General features: G+C 36.0%; 1 protein-coding gene and 1 long non-coding RNA gene across 4 annotated transcripts; both read right to left on the bottom strand.

Moving 5' to 3' along the window:
- Positions 1–1,385: 1,385 nt before the first annotated feature.
- Positions 1,386–3,221, bottom strand: LOC103414047 (uncharacterized). Its single transcript, XM_029098196.1, has one exon. It carries the CDS (start codon positions 3,219–3,221, stop codon positions 1,386–1,388), a length of 1,836 nt encoding a protein of 611 aa, XP_028954029.1.
- A 10,219-nt stretch (positions 3,222–13,440) lies between these two features.
- Positions 13,441–16,633, bottom strand: LOC103413897 (uncharacterized). 3 transcript variants are annotated; one of them, XR_011581575.1, is made up of 7 exons: positions 16,173–16,337; positions 15,948–16,010; positions 15,640–15,667; positions 15,401–15,455; positions 14,851–14,980; positions 14,450–14,607; positions 13,441–13,666 (listed from the first exon to the last, which is right to left on the bottom strand). It is a non-coding gene; the product is annotated as an uncharacterized lncRNA (long non-coding RNA). The 3 variants fall into 3 exon arrangements; XR_011581576.1 differs by having other exon boundaries at positions 14,851–15,055; positions 16,173–16,311; XR_011581577.1 differs by lacking the exon at positions 14,851–14,980 and having other exon boundaries at positions 16,173–16,633.
- Between the last annotated feature and the right edge of the window lie 203 nt (positions 16,634–16,836).

Below are 16,836 nucleotides of genomic sequence, written 5' to 3'. Positions count from 1 at the left end.
CCAATATTATAAATAATTGTGCAAAAATGTGAGGTGGTGGATAGTCTACAGAGAGTCTTACTTTTAGACTCTCCTTAGCATTTCTCATTTACTAAAGAAGGGCATAATTAAAAATAAAATGTCATTACAAATGGTGTTCTCTTAATTAACAGTATAAATAATGTCGATTTTCTCTCTGGATTTTACTTATTTCAGGGTTTCTTTGAAACTTTTCTATGTTGATTTTTCTTGTTTATATGAATTACAATATAAGAATTTTGGCTTTAATATTCTTAAATTTCTCTCCATCGTCTGCTTCCAACAAATAACCTGGTCAAGATTCAAAAAGTCAGTAAATTCACATATCTCCCAAAGTATATGAAACGTAAATGAAGAATAAAGGTGGTTGTTTGATATATTTGTGGAAGTTGTATGCTTTAATTTTTCTCTAGATGACGATGAGTAAATAGAATTTTAAATATTGATGTTTGGTTCAAAATTTGAAAAATATAAGGTATTATAAGATTGATCTCGATAAAACTGGACGAAGCCAAATCCATAAAAGAGTAAGGCTAAACCCAATTAAAACCCGAGTCCAACCAAACCCGCATGAATCCAAACTCAACCCAAATCAGAATTGTGAAAGTTGGGTTAGGTGAGTTGACTATCCAACATGCCCAACACGCCAAATCATTTCAATGGTTGATGAGGATTTTGAATTAAACTTTGTTTTCTGTTGTAGCTACTGGGTTAAGGATTGCCAAGGGTTGTGGGAAAGCGAAGGAAGCATTGTAAGAAACTTCGAAAGGACAAGAATGGATCTCTTCGTATCATTGTTATTTTTTACTAGTAAAGTCTATTGTTTGGGTGCCATAGGATATTGTTTGATGATCTCGATAACTGCTTTCTTTCTATATCCTTTACAACCAAATCAGAAGCTGGGATGCTGCAAAGCGTATGGGGTCTGTTGCTGCTCTTCCAAAGGAGTTGGGGAACTGGAATGAAGTTGCTGATTTTTATAGAAGGGCGTCTGAACTCTGGAGTGTACGTTGGGTGTGGGAGATGACAGCCTGCCTCCGATTCCGCTTACTACAGTGCGTTGGCGGTCATTGTTTTTATTCTTCCGTACCATTGTACACAGAAACATTTGATTCCGCTTAGTTTGTCGAGCAGAATACAAATTAAGCCTACAGAGTGACATCGTGTAACGTAGTTGCAATAGCAAATCTCACCCCACATAATGAATCACTACCAGTACAAACAGACCAATCAGTTCCACAACCAAAGTTATAACTACTTGTTTGGAATCTGGACGTTCCATAAACTAAGAAACTCCCTCGATCATATCAGCAACCAAACTAATTAGTACAATGGCTTAAATGGATAGATAATTAGGGTTTACCCACTCAGTCGACTACGGCCAGAGTTTGATAGTTTTCGCCGGAGATGGCTGCTTCCATGATCTCTTCTGGACCAATTTCCCCGTCATTGTCCAAGAAGGACTTGACCAGGTTGTCGGAGAAGCCACGCAACAACGTCACCCCTTGTTCTACGCTACACTCAGGCGGCTCCAATGGACTGATGCCATCGTTCGTACTCCAAATCATCAAGTGTGGCACTGTATACCCCTTGGCCTCAAACCTCCTTTGTATTTCTTTGTAATCACAAAATATTGAGTTCCTAATTCCACTCCAAGTAAGGTCTTTATGTCCGTATTTCTCTTTAAACACAAACACCTTGTTGATCATCTGCTCTGGCTTCACATTCTCTTTCACGGCGACTTCCAGAATCAAATCAAACACCTTCTTCACCGCATCAACCTCCTTCTCCCAGTCCTTGTCACCCCAGTCCTTCTCCTCCCAACTCCCCATAAATTTGCACTTGGACCTAAGATCTTTGCCCGGTGGTATCAAATGCATCTGAGGGTTTCGAGTGTAACTCACCACCTTTCCTTTCCATGGATTCTGGCTATTCAGTTGGGACACCAACAGCCCCAGAGGCCCAGCCTCGCTGCAGAACCAGGAGGATGTGTCCACATTACACACAACCAAGCAGTTGTTGAGCTTCCCCTGCTTCTGGTGCAAGTCCTCCACCATTCTCTCCCACAGAAGCTCGGCGGCTTGCTCGAATTTCCTAGCATATCTTAGGATCTGGTGTGGAAGCAGAGCACCGGTCTCAATCAACTCGGGCACAGACTTGGACTTGGCGGCAATGGCTTCGTTCAGCTCCAGCATATACTTGAAAATGGGACACTCAGTGCGAGGGAACGGATGATAATCATAACCCCACGGGTTGGCATCATCTTGGACTGACTTCCTTGACGCCATGGCTTGTCTCAACGGCACCAAAACCTCCTTTCTCAGCCGCATCCCCAGCGGAAATTTTCTCGCAATGCTTTCATACAGCAGACCCGTGGGGCGTGGGGCCTTGGAGGAGTTGGGTCTGGAAGGGCAATATGAAGCGGCACTCGTTATCTTCAACTCCAACATCTCCAGCCCCTCCTCGCCCTGCTGCTGCTGCTGCTGCTTGTGCTTAAGCTTGTTCAGTTCCTGAATATCATACTTCAAGCACTCGGCAATAAGGTCCGAAACCCGGTCGTGCAAGAACCGATAATGCGGATCGCGATCATACCTCTCAGCGACCTTGTTAGCCATGGCGATGGTCTTCCTTCTCTTCAACAAGGCGCTGGCTTTCTCCTTGGTTGTCTCTGCCCGACTACTACGGAACACAAAGGGATTAGCACAGAAATTCTGCTGGCGGCTGATGTTGTACAGCATCCTCGTCCAAGTCCAAGGGTAGTCATCAACTGAGTGGCCTACGTCTAGCCGGGACAGAATTTCGAGGACGCTGGCAATTCCCCCGTCGTCTGCAATAGGCAGGAGGTTGCAGGCAAGGGTCTTGGGGTGGTTGTGGTGGAGCCAAACAGCGGCCGCGTAGAAGGCTTCGCCTGGGAGGTGCAAAATGAGCTTGAGGGTAGTTAGGGGATCGTGGGACCAGGCCTGCGGCAATAGTTTCTGCACCAACGTTTGCTGGTATTCGGAAATCGACCGGCAGTCAAAGTATGATCCCTCCACGGGACTGCAGAAGTAGAGATCAACGCAGGGGCTTCGCAATTGTTGTGAAGGAGTTGTGGGAGGAAAAGGAGTAATCACTTTTTCTGCGAGTTGTGTGATTTTTCCGGCATGGTTTCGGCACACTTTCAAAGCCGAGATGCTTTTCACTTGCACTACTGCTCTCTGCATCTCTCTCTCTCTCAACCTTTTTCGGTTTGGTTTTGTTTTGTTTTGGACTGGATTGGAAGTTCTGGCTAGCTTGTTAGCTTTGTTATATTTACTTTTCCTTGGGCACCAAGGGATCCAAACCCTAGCGGGTTAATATCTCATTCATTCATTCGGAGTTGGTATCTCTGCAACTCCAACCAACCAATCTTATGGCTTTGTTTAGATTTTCTGCCAAATATTAGTTATGTTGCCAAAACATAAAAAGGTACTGATATCTGCACTTTCCTATTATCAGCATTCGTCATTTCCTACCAAAGAAGGTTTAAGTGCTAGTATTTTTTTGTCCGTTTATTTTTCGTATTATTGAGTAATCTAAATTGTTACAAAATAATTGATAATCTCAATACAATTTCATTTTTATTTTTTTTATCTTTTTATTAAAAAAAAGCTTTTTTTTTTAGGAAAAAAAAAATTTGTTTCGATAGAAAATGTTATTTTAAACGTATTTTAAGTAACGATTTTAAAATTTTAAACCTGTTGTCCCTTTGGCTTTTTTTCTGGTGGTACAAAAATATCTAGCTCTTGTTTGGGCATAAAAGAAATTTACAAGCAAGAAACAAAAGAAAACTCATTTTTCAATTACTTTTCTCACAAGCATTTAGGTACCTAGGTTTATGACCTTGTACCTTCTTCTTGTAACTGTGCATATTTGTATGCGGTAGGTCATACAAATCGTCCACATTCGTTAATTTGTTAATAAAGAACAGAGAAATTTTATTTGGACCAAAGTTGTTAGCTCTACACCCAATTAATATTTTCTCTCCATTAAACTTCCGAATTTGTTCTTTGAAAAGACGATATTATTTACACTAAGAGGAAGGGATGAACACTAATGTGGTTCAAATTTGTCTTTGGCAATAATCGAATCTAAGACCTCTCACTTATAAGTAAAGAGGAATACCACTAAACCGTTTTACTAAGTGGCAACTTCCAAATTTGTTCTTAAACAAATAAAAATAAGAGTTAATCTTAGTTTACTACCTTAAAGTCTCTTGATTTTCAACATTTGGTACAAGAAATATTTTTCGTCCCGGTCTAGTACCGAAAGTTATAATTATGGGATACTTTCACATATCCGTTAAATTTTATGTCAGAAACTCCGTTAAATGATGACGTGGCATTCACGTGGACAATGACTGGACGTCATGTGTCAATATGGGCTCACATAAATATTAAAAAATTAAAAATTAAAAATCAAACAAAATGAGAAAACTAAAATCCGTCTTCTTTCAAGGACCAAACCAAAATCCACCTCTAATTCCACCAAGAATATCAATCCCACATCAATACCCTCAAATTCCACCAAATTCGCCAACATATGTCTCTAACCTTGTGTTCCTCTCCTCCGAACTCCTCGCTGTCGTCGCCTTCTCCATTTCCTGCAATCTTCTTCCTAAACTTCAAGATCTCGTTTTAGAGCTTCAAGATCTCAAAGTCGGTGAGGGACTTGTGGAGGTGGACGATCTTGGACACAACATTGGCAACCTCGAATGAGAGAATGTTGATGGTTTGCTTCTGGGTTTTGGCGGCGGCGGCACCGACACATGGTGACTCATCTGCTTCAGTGCTTCGATTCTTCCCTCTCCTTGGGTGGCTTGCGAACCGGAGCTGCTCTAGATCAGTTTCAGATTCAGGTTCCTCATATTTTGGGGTTAGGTTTTTGCAAATGGTGGAGGTGAAGAAGGTGGAGGAGAGAAAATGGAGGGGAGCAGATGGGTGGCTGCAGAGGAGAAGAGAAGGGAGAAAGCGGATGGGTGGGTGTGGAGGAGAGAAGGGAAGGGGAATGGAAGCAGGGGTTAGGGTAGATAGGGGTAAGGTAGGAGACAGATCGAGTTTGCAGGGAAAATAATTTTTAATTTTGGGTAAATCTCAGTTTACTACCCTTAAGTTTCGTGGTTTTCAACATTTGATATATGAACTTTTTTTCGTCATACCTAAAGTGTTAATTTTGGGACAGTCTCATACATCCGTTAGTCTGGCTGTTAATTTTTCCGTTAACTGATGACGTGGTGCATATGTGGATAATGATTGGACGTCACGTGTCATTAAGGGATCCACGTGGAAATTAAAAATTAAAGAAAGTAAATAAAAAAAAGGAACAAATCCCTTTTATCTTTCCCAAAATTCCCACTATCCCACCCCCACATAGCCCCTGTAAGCACTTTGCACCTTTGTGGCAGCTTGCTCTTGCTTGATTGTCTCAAGATCTTCCTGAGAAGTCGAACTCAAGATAGTTTGTGCTTGCCCATCTTCCTTCGCAGATGACATTATAACCCCATCATTCGGCAATTTTTCAGTTACTGTGATCTCATAACCCACTTCATTACCAACAAAGTTTCAAGGGCTCACAACTACCAAAAAAAAACCCAAATCCCCTTTATCTTCCCCCAGAATCCTCACTCGTGCCCACCCTCCCACCCTCATCACCCACCCCTTCCCCAATCCCCCATCACTTGTAACTACTTCCCTCCCTAATGCGCCTCCATCTTAGGCGAGAACCTCCCCGCTAAGCTGCAGAAAGACCTGAAAACGACGCCAGTTGCAGGAGGACCCAGAAACAACGTCGTCGTGCTCGCATGACTATTATGCCCATCGACAACACTGAGCCCACAGACACTAGATCTCACTCTTTTCTAATCAGCGATGATCACGCCCCATTTAAACCTAGGAAGAGCATCAGGACCTCCCTATCCTCGTAGCCAAACATGAACCAAATACCACATCCATCAGGGTTTTCTTCGAGTGAGGGAGAGTGTCAAAAAAGAATGAGATGGTTGGGGATAAAGGGTAGTGCGAGAGAAAGAGTGTTGGGGCCTGACAGCGACTTGGGGGTGGGAAAAAGGGTAGGTGATGGGGGGTGGGAGGGTGGGGATTCTAGGCATGATGATGCAGATTTGGGTTTTTTTTTTGAACTTTTCTTTAAATAATTATTTTTTTGAATTTTTAATTTTCACGTGTCATCCAGTCATTGTCCACATGGGCACCACATTAACAAAAGACTTAACAGCCAGACTAACCCAAAATTAACATTTTAGGTATGACTCTGGGACGAAAAAAACTTCATGGGCCAAATGTTGAAAACCACGAAACTTAAGGGTAGTAAACTGAGATTTTCCCTTTAATTTTTTTTAATTTTTTAATATTCATGTGGGCCCATGTTGATACATGGCGCCCAATCATTGTCTACGTGGGCACCATGTTATCAATTAATGGAATATCTGACAGAAAACTTAACGGATGTATGAAAGTGTCATATAATTATGACTTTGGATACCATACTAGGACAAAAAAAAAACTTCATGTACCAAATGTTAAAAACCAAGAAACTTCAAAGTAGTAAACTGAGATTAATCCTAAAAATAAACAACATTGAAGTCTAATTTGGATCTCTACACCCAATAAACCCCACCACCACCACAACACGCCTCCATTGATTCTGACGAACCCAACTTAAACTCCAACAACACTTAAATCAACAAATTAAGAGTGGATAACAGATGGTCAAGGAGTCCCAAGGTGAGGCTTAAAGCAAACTTAAACTGCAAAAGTTATTCTTTCTTTCTTTCAATCACCGTAAGCACCTTGGACTAAGAAACCATATGGTTTAGCGATCCCCTCTGCACTGTATGCATAAGCACCTTTTTCTTCATATATTGATTTACGAAATGGAAATTAATGCTATTATTCTCATGAAAAGTGGGAAAGCCAAGGAAAAAGATCCCCACCACCCGACTCCCATTATTTTCCAATTATTAGTTAGGTCCAAAGAAAGAGAAAATAAAAACAACAATGGTTGTGGTGCTTGAATTGGGTACACCGGAAAAAAATGGCGGTGTAGTTATTGGGTGTAGAGATAAAATATTTCAATACTTAATTTTTCGATTCTTATTTATTTAAGAAAAAATTTGAAAGTTTGGTGGAAAAAATTTGTTAGTTGGGGGTAGAGCTAAAAAAGTTGGGTTCAAATAAAATTTTCTTAAAAAATATTCCTTTATCATAGTTTTTATACTATATTTAACTATTTCTTTAACAAAAATAAAACTACATATATCAATGAACTTTATCCTTATTAAAGAAATAATACAAATATGATATGAAAAAATACGGTAAAGATATGTAATCTGAAATAATAAGATTTTCCCTAACCTAGAAAGAAAAGAAATAAATAAAATACTACAATGGAAAGGTCAATAACCAAAAAGTGCTTTTAACGCAACGATCTCCTTCTCAAACGCAATATTTTGGGCGGGGAAAAACTTTGGGTATCATCAAATGTTCCCCAATTATCCATGGCTTTTAGCCCGGACACCAATTGGTGGAGCCCAAGGAAAGTGGGCCAGATCTGCGTGAAACCCAGCAGGCCATTTTTCAAAAGAACTTTTAAATTAAATGGAGGCTTGAAAACTTGGTATTAAATATAAATTTGCTTTTAATTAAGGTGTTAGGCTTTTCATAGTGATTTAGGTGAGTGTGATACATATATATTACTTAGGCATTTTGGGTTTGATTTCTGTAACATTATTGTTATACTAGTGTGAGTTCAGTATTTCAATATATTTGTACTTTGGTAGCAATTTTCCTTTGTCTTCAGTCTTAACGAAATTGTACTTACGAAACAAAATAACACCTTGGAACAAGGCCGGAGCTTCATGGACCCATAAGATGGGGGGCGTGGGTTCGCCTAATGAATCTCTAATGCCTAAGTTAGTTTATTTGAAAACAAAGGAAGTAGGGCTTAGGTGTACAAGAAGTTGGTGGAGATATATTATTAATAGAGAGGTGATCGTCCATATGTGTTTTATCTTACACATGGCAACACTCCATTGGTCAAGATGAGTCCTTCTTATTATGAATGAGGAAAGAATAATACCAAACATATTAATTATTAAATATTATCTTGAGATTATCTTAGAAATATTCTTGATTAGATGTGATTAGGATTCCTTACCTTTTTGAATTGATGTTCAATCAGAATAGTCTTAAAGAGGGTTAATTACACTAACACCCCTTGAGGTTTATCCTTTTTCCACAAAACCCCCTCAGGTTTGAAACATTACACCAACACTCCTTCACGTTTTAATTCACTTTCACATCCACCCCTTAAGGATGATGTTACCCTTGTAGTTAATTATTAAAAATAAATTTATAGATAAATAAATCAAAAATTACATTGAAACATTAGAAAGAAAAAAACCCAAAGAAATCCTCTTGTAAGATTTATCAATGTGGGAAATCGGCATCTAACTTCTCTAGAGGCTATTGATTTTCTAGATAAGCTTCTTCGTTATGATCAGCTGAAAGTTCTTACAGCAAGAGAATCAATGGCTATGCATGTTATTGAATCCTTTAGTAAAAAAGACCTTGTAAATATGCCCCTTTGTCTTTGGGTGGAGCCTGTGAACAGTATGAATCAACAAAGGAAAATATTTCTCTAACTTAGGATGTTCACTGCATCCCTCGTTTTCAAAGTTTTAATGCTTTGAGGGAGGGAGGGAGGGAGGGAGGGAGGGAGGGAAGGGGGGGGGCGCGGGGGATGTGGGGGTGTGCTGGCTAAGCAATTGGAAGGGAAGAAGAGATACGATAATATGTTCATTTAGGGTGCTGGCTAAGAAATTGGCAGGGATGAAGGGATACAATGATATAAGACATGCATCTAGAGTTTCATTTTTTTTTTTTTGATGTTTTAATATAATTTGTTTATTTTGATTTTTTTTTCAATTTATTTATAAACAAACTAATTAACTACAAGGGTAATTTTATCCTTAAGGGGTGGATGTGAAAATGAATTAAAATATCAAAGAGTGTGAGTGTAATGTTTCAAACTTGATGGGATTTTATGAAAAAACGATAAATCTCAAGGAATGTTAGTGTAATTAACCTGTCTTAAAGAAACAATTTGATAATTAATTATATTTGTAATGCTTTTGACTTTTCTTACTTGTCATGAGCAAAGAGTTGGGTAAATGTCGTAGTCTGCTATAGCCTCTAGAGATGTTGGACCATGTGTGAAAATCTTTGTGGGCCCTCGTGATAAAGTTCTCTTCCTAGTGTTCTGTGTATGATCCGTTCCCTTAAGGAAACCCTTGGTTGCGGCTTTCATTAATTATAACTGGATGAAATGTTCACTTCGGATTGTTATTTTACCCATTGGTAACTCGGTCTGAGTTCTTATGATGTATGAAGTAGTTCATGTGTTAAAAGAGAAAAAAATCTCTACCATGTCAACTAGCTTTGGTCATAGCAATTTCATCCATACATGCTATACTTAACCTAATATGTTGTTTTATAAATTCTATACACAATATTATATTGTACATGAAAAAATGTTTTCTGCCTAGAACAATGTATAGAGAAGTCATTGTAGAGCATTAAGCTTCTAACAAGAGACCTTATTCTCGAAAGTGATTCTCTCCGGATTGTCTTAGCTTTGCAAGAGCAATCCCTCAACCTCTCGCCTGTTGACCCTATATTGAGATGCAAAGGGTTTGCTAGACCGAACTACTGGAGATTTCATTACACCATAATCGTGTATTTATTATTTAACGGGAAACTTGGCAAATAACCGTAATCCTCAAGTTGAAATAGTTACTCATAACCGTAATCCTCAAGTATATACTAACAAATAACCGTGATTAACCATACTCGCGGGTATTTTGGCCGTCCCTTGAACATTTGAAGCATGCACCTCCAACATATATATATGGTCGCATTCTGAAGCCGAAATCGAAAGGGAGCAAAATTGAAAATGTTAATAATGTTTCTGATGGTGGGGAAGTAATTATTTAGGAGTATGTTTAATTCACATTTCACATTATGTTGAATATACTTTGCATTTACTTTTTGAATCAATATTCTTCTTAATACATATCAAATACTTTCCTATACTATCTTCGAATATTTCACATTTTATACATACATCCAACATGTCTTCCCTCATTATTCCTTCTCCCCACGCCTCCATCTTTCAAGACTCTCATTAATCATGTAAATGCTAATGATATGAGGTGGACTACATGGTATTTGATTGTTGGTTTATGCTACTAGGAGAGCACAAGTCCAAAATTTGCATCCCTTCTGTTACTCATTTAGAACCAATAATCTCTCAAAACTTTGACCGAAAAAGAACAACGGAACATATGGGTGATGTTTTTTTTTAGAGAGATTAGGTTCTCATCCCTCTTTTTGTTACTCCATTGATTAAAACCTTATTACTTTTCAATTTTTGATAAAGGTCCCTAGGTTTTAATAAACGTCATTAATTATTTCAATAATAAAATATTTTTTATTTCTAAATATATTCATATATTGTTAGAAATGTTACATATGGTATATTTATATTTATGGCAAAATTTTCTATCATATATTTTCATTTTTAGTTGGGAACTTTGCGCAAGTACCACCTAAACTTAAAAGCATGTGCACCAATACCACCTGAACTCTTTTAGTTGTTGGAATCTACCACCTACCGTTACTTGCCATCCATTTTACTGTTAAAGCATTTCCCTTGTGGGGGTATTTTCATCAATTAACTTCACATGGCTCGTTAGAATAAAATAACTCCTAAATAAAGATGTCCAAGTCAATATGGCGCCAAAAGTGGACACATAAGTCAAATCCCCAATTTTGTAAAAAATTACTAGATTTTTGCATAAATTAGTTGAGTATACTATAGTTATGATTGCTTAGTCCTAAAACATTTTTTCCCCAGGATGGCAAGCCAACTAATGAACAATGTCAAGCCTCCAACAGTTAGATTAGGAGACAACTCGTGAACCAAAATCCTTGTTGTTGCTCTTCTTAGAGGGGGTAAAATAATTGGTGTGGTGGGGAAATGATGACTGTCCATTGCTTTTCGTGCATGTAAAACTAGTTTTTTTCATCATAACGATAGATTCATGATTTTGTAATTCTATAAAGTTTAAAAACAATATAAATCACCCATAGTAAACTTGTGCTTCATCAACTATAACAAATAAGTTATGGGAAATTAGGCATATACTAAATACCAAAAATTGTGCTTCATCAAACATAGTTGTTTTTCTTTCTCTCCATGAAACCCTTCGTGTCCTGCTACACCAACAACCCTCCATATAAAGTGATGTGAGGAAATTTAGAAAGTTAATTGACAAAAATGCCCCCACAAGTGATATGTTTTAATAGCAAAATGGATGGAAAGTAAAGGTCGGTGGTAGATTCCAACAATTGATAAAATTCAAGTGGTAAAAATGCAAAATTAAAAGTTTAGGTGGTATTTGCGCAAATGCTTTCAAGTTCAGGTGGTACTTGTGCAAAATTTCCTTTTTAGTTTGTGCACTTTTCTAATTTGCAACCTTTTTTTAATTTGTACCAATTTTCTTTTCAGTTTTAATTTGTACCCATATATTAATTTCTTTTTGTGCCCATATTTTATGAACTTTTATTTGTATTTGTACCCATATTTTTTAATTTCTTTGTACCCATTTTTAATTATGCTAAATGTACCCATGCTAATTATATGTATTATTTTATGTTTTAAAACATTTCAGTATTTATTTTTTAAAATGTGTTAATAATTTTGTGGGTCATTATTTTTTTGCTATAATTTTGTGAAGAATAAGATTACTCTATTATTGATTTTTAAGCATTTATTATATTTTAAATATATTATTTGAATTTGTTTAAATTTCATAATGTGCGGGACATTAAATGCATAAATGCATGAGTTAAATCGCTTAAATGATGCTAAGGACCTCAAACAAAATATTTAAACAAACAAAGGTTTCATTCGAACAATTAAGCTGATTAGGGATCATAACCAAAATGACCCTCTTCTTTTTCCAAAGTTATAACGGGAAGATAACGGGTTCAATTTTTTTTAGTGGACAAAACTAAAAGAAAGCAGTGCCAAGCTTATTATTTGGAGAAAATTTTGTGTCTATGATAATGGATTTATTTATATTTTTTTTTATTTAGAAAAACGAATGTACGTGTGGTTACGAAAATCGGGAGGACCAGGGCAATAACGTAAAATCAAGTGCAATGACGTTTTAGAATTTATATAACAGACCCCATTTAATGAGACAAAACTTGGTTATTGCCATTGTTGTTGTTGTTTTAGGGTTTAGGATTCTATCAATTTGGATGTTTCTATCAATTAGGGGTTTTAGAATTTTAGGGTTTAATTAGATAACCCTGTAACAACAAGCAAAGGAAAATTTTCATATAAATAAATAATTATTTCATATTAAGGTACATGAGTTATTTAATAATAATTTTTTATGTCACACGAATTTAACAATATGTAGGATGTTGTTAATAAAAAAAACCCCAATATAAAAAAAAAATTACTTTGCACACATAACTGCAAAAAAAATTAACAATATTTGGAATTTCAATTTATGTGTCATTTTAATTTGTGCATGAAGAAGCTTTATAGAGCATTATAATTTTTTAATGGACTAGTTGATGGCGAAATCACCGCACCGCAGTTCAGAATTTCAAATGTTGAGAAAATTCACAAGGACATTGTATTTGCATTCGTACAATTCATGAAAGGCTATGGATTGAAGAGGTAGATTCATGACAGTCTGGTACTGATTGTTCAAGAATATGAGTTTTCCTCTTTAATTTCTCCGATTACATTTTCACTCTGATTTCAATTTCACCGATTTTCTTTCATCTCCCTTTCTTGTCTATGTCTATGTTGTTTTCTTGTGCCTTGTGCTTATATAAAAGCATCATTCAGATCCACACAAAAATTCTTGATTTGAATTTGGGATGTTCTTGGCTAAAACTTGGTGGATTTAAGAATTAATTAGGTTTCAATCTTAAACTAAACCGTTAACAATTGTTCCTAAACCGCAGTGCTTCATTGATGTCTCCTTAGGATTTTGGATGGTGTAGAACGCCATTGGAGCGAAGGACAAGAACCAGAGACGGCAACAGAAGCTAACATTTGACGGAGACTTTTTTTTATCGCCCATTGCTTCAGATTTTTTAATAATAAAATTTAATTACACAAGAGAGTGGTTGTGTGTTTTATTTTTTTTCTTTTTTAATATTTATGAGCCCACCGTTTCGGAATATTTAGGAAGCAATTAAACTTCAAAACAAGAAAGCCACGTGTTTTGTTTTTATTAGCTTGGTACATATACAATGTGGCGTGCCGGGAATCTGAAATTTTTTCTCGAAAACAAGAAAGTGACGAAATTAACTCAGACATGCACTTTTATCATTTATTAATTTATTGAATGCATATGTTAATCTAGAAAAAATTGTTGTTTAATGGGCTGGGAAATTGAACAGACAAAAAATTGAGGAGAGAGAAAATGAGGCTTCAGAAGATGAAGGGTTCTCCAGGCCAAGGATTAGTGTTGACTAGAAAATGTGACCCGCGCGTTGCTGCGGGAAGTCAGACTCCTGCGTTGCTACAACATTGAAAATTATAACATATTATGGTTAAAACATATAAAAGATCATGTATCCAATGATTGTAGACCTAATAATCATGCACTCAACACTGAACACCTAAATGTCATCAAACCAAAGTAAACTTTCATTTAACTAAGTTCTTAGCACTTCAGTTAAATCTCAAGTTAAAAAAAAAGTAGTTCAATTTGACTAAAATTACACGGAGGGAGAAAGACAGAACAGACAGTTGCTGAAAGGTGTAAGTCAAATATGAAAAATGTTCAAAAGAGTGTAAAAGCTCAAATTATTCCTAGCATCAGTAGATTAACAATGAAGAAACAAAATTCATTTAAGTTTACATTGCTTGTCGGTTGGCAATTCAGCATGGGAAAAAATGCAAGAAAAAAATATTGTTAAAGCGAATAAGTGAATAAGAATGAACATTATATTTAGTATATCATGAATATGCATGTGCATGGTAAATACTAAGCAAGAATATGGATAGGCAAACAGTAACTATCAATTAACCATTTTAATTAACACTTTAAAAAAAATTGTTTTAAAGTATAAAAAATATTATTAAAAAAATATTCTATATACTATACAGACACAATGAGTGAAAATATATACCATTTGACAATACAAAATCAAGCAATGTCTAAAGATGATAAACAGATCCTAGATAGTGTTTCTTACAGAAAGCAGAACCATTAGATCATATGCATTGAAACAATTAACAAATTTTCAATGGGCAATACTAAATGTTTATTACTTAAGATCATTAAATAATGACTGCTCACCTTTTCATCAACCAGTATACAGCGCAGGCCTATATATTTATCGGTCGTTTCTGGAATTCTCGCTCTCCACATTGTACACAGGACTTGAATTTTTACTGCCTTTTTATACGGTTGTAACTGATTGATAGGTGTTGGAATTGCATCTTCCATTCAAGCCACTGAAATTAAATACAAATTTTGTAAATTTGTAAACAGTCATTACAGAAAGTTTAAAATAAACGCTGGAACAACCAACAATTTATCAAACAGAAATTTCATAATACTATTGATTTTGAACACAGATAAAAATAAATAGATAAATAAAATATCAAATTTAGTTTAGTCAGTTTATATTCAGTTTATTGTTGTATTTACGCTGACTATGAAATAATCATCATGAAATGAAAAACACAGATACAAACCTTATATGTGTTCATTTCTTTTTTTTTTCATCAGACCAGTTTTCATTCTCTAGCTCTTGAGTTTAATTTTTCTTTCGATTCACTATGTAGATGGGTTCAACCTCCCTTTGTTTTTCCTAGATTTTTTTCACTGAAATACAAACCTGTGTGAGTGCTTAAAAACCTGCATTGGTTATGGATATTAACAGTTGCATAATGTATATACCTGCAACATTAGAGCAGATGAGGAACAGTTAGTATCATCAATAGTACTTGTCATCAACATGAACTTATCATCCAAAGCGGTATTAAATTTGTTTAATTCTTCATCACCTATGATATAAATGAATAATACATCTCAAAAGAATGAAAAAAAAATATACACAAAATATAGTTAACATTGCTTTGTAATTTCATATCAAAAGGGCATAAAAAGTTGGTTGATTCATTTGTGAACTAAATTAAAAACAAACTTAAACGTTAATTTACTAATGAAGAGGTTGATTATTCGATGATAAACTTCACATGCACGCATTGTGTATTTAAGGTGAGCAATTTCAAAATTTTATACCTGAGGCACCTGGAACCGTACATACGAAAGCGCAAAAAAAGATAGCCACTGCTTCCTGAAAATAAAAAAGAACCAAATCATATATACCCACTCTAAAAATCCAAACACAAACACTAATCCATAAGTTAATTATAACCAATTTTTTTTACAGAAAATAGATCCGCAAACGAAACACTACTGAAATAAATTCTAAATTTTGTTCAACAAAAATTTTAAGAGGAGGAACATAAATTATATACCTTAATCAGAAAGGGCTTGCAACGTTTCCTGAAATAAAAAACAACCAAATCATACACCGACACTAAAAATCCAAACACATAAACGATGAACACTTGTCCCTGAAAATTAAAACAACCAAATCACACACCCACACTAAAAACCCAAACAGACAAAGGAAACCGTAAAAATTAATCATCTGTATTGTTCTTTTTTAGCATTTTTATAAAAAAAATAAAAATAAAAAATTGAACCAGAAACGAAACAGGACCCAAAAAAATTAAAAATTTTGTTAAAAAAAAGATTTAAGAACAAAACATAAATTATATACCTCACCCAAAAATGGCTTGCAAGCTCGTACGATAAAACCCTAAAATTCAAAGACCAATGTTCCCTGCAACCAAAATCGAAATCAGATCAAACAACCATACACAAAGTGCGAAAAAATTAAGAAAACACTCGGTACAAAATGCCTAGACTTGAATTTTACACTAATCAATTCAAAAAAATTCTTGCTATCCAAACAGAAAATAAAGAAGCGAATGAAGCAACGCACCTAAAACGGTGCGATTGGTTTCGGGAAAAGAGCAGAAAAAAAACAGACGAACGACCTTTTTAGACGACCGGATCGAAATCTAAACGGAAAATAGAGAGAGCAAAAGAAAAGGAAAAGACAGAAGAGAAGAGGAAAGTGAAAAGTGGAAAGTGGAAGATGCTTCCAGCCAAAAAATAAAACAATCAGCCTCTGAACAGAACCCCCCACGATGATCAACACGTGGAAGCTAGAGGTACCAAAAGCAGAGTCAAACCAAAAATTAAAACAAACAAAGGCTAAGCAACAACATTTATGGGAGAGAGAGAGAAAACATAATAATTAAAAAATTAATGGCAGGACAAACAAATTATTTAAAAAATAGAAGTTAAATCAGGCCACATGGTTTGTGGCACATCAAACACTAAAAAATTATAAAAAAACCAAGGGAAAAACACAGAAACAGAGAGGAAGAGAAGGGAAAAGCAACGGAAGAAAATGGAAGAGCCTTCGAGGACCTTCCCCACCAAAAACGACGCACACAGGTAGAGCACGTGACACAATTAATTCTCACCTTCTCCCAACAGGCGAGATGACAGGGATGCAGGAAAGCATGCGAGGGGAAGTCAGGACAGAAAAAGCGAATAAATATCTCAATTTTTAATAATTGTTTTGTCCATGTATCTAA

Source organism: Malus domestica, chromosome 05 (assembly GCF_042453785.1).
Source record: "Malus domestica chromosome 05, GDT2T_hap1".
NCBI lineage: Eukaryota > Viridiplantae > Streptophyta > Magnoliopsida > Rosales > Rosaceae > Malus > Malus domestica.
Note: the sequence above shows the minus strand (reverse complement) of the source record. Positions and strands in the feature narration are given on the sequence as shown.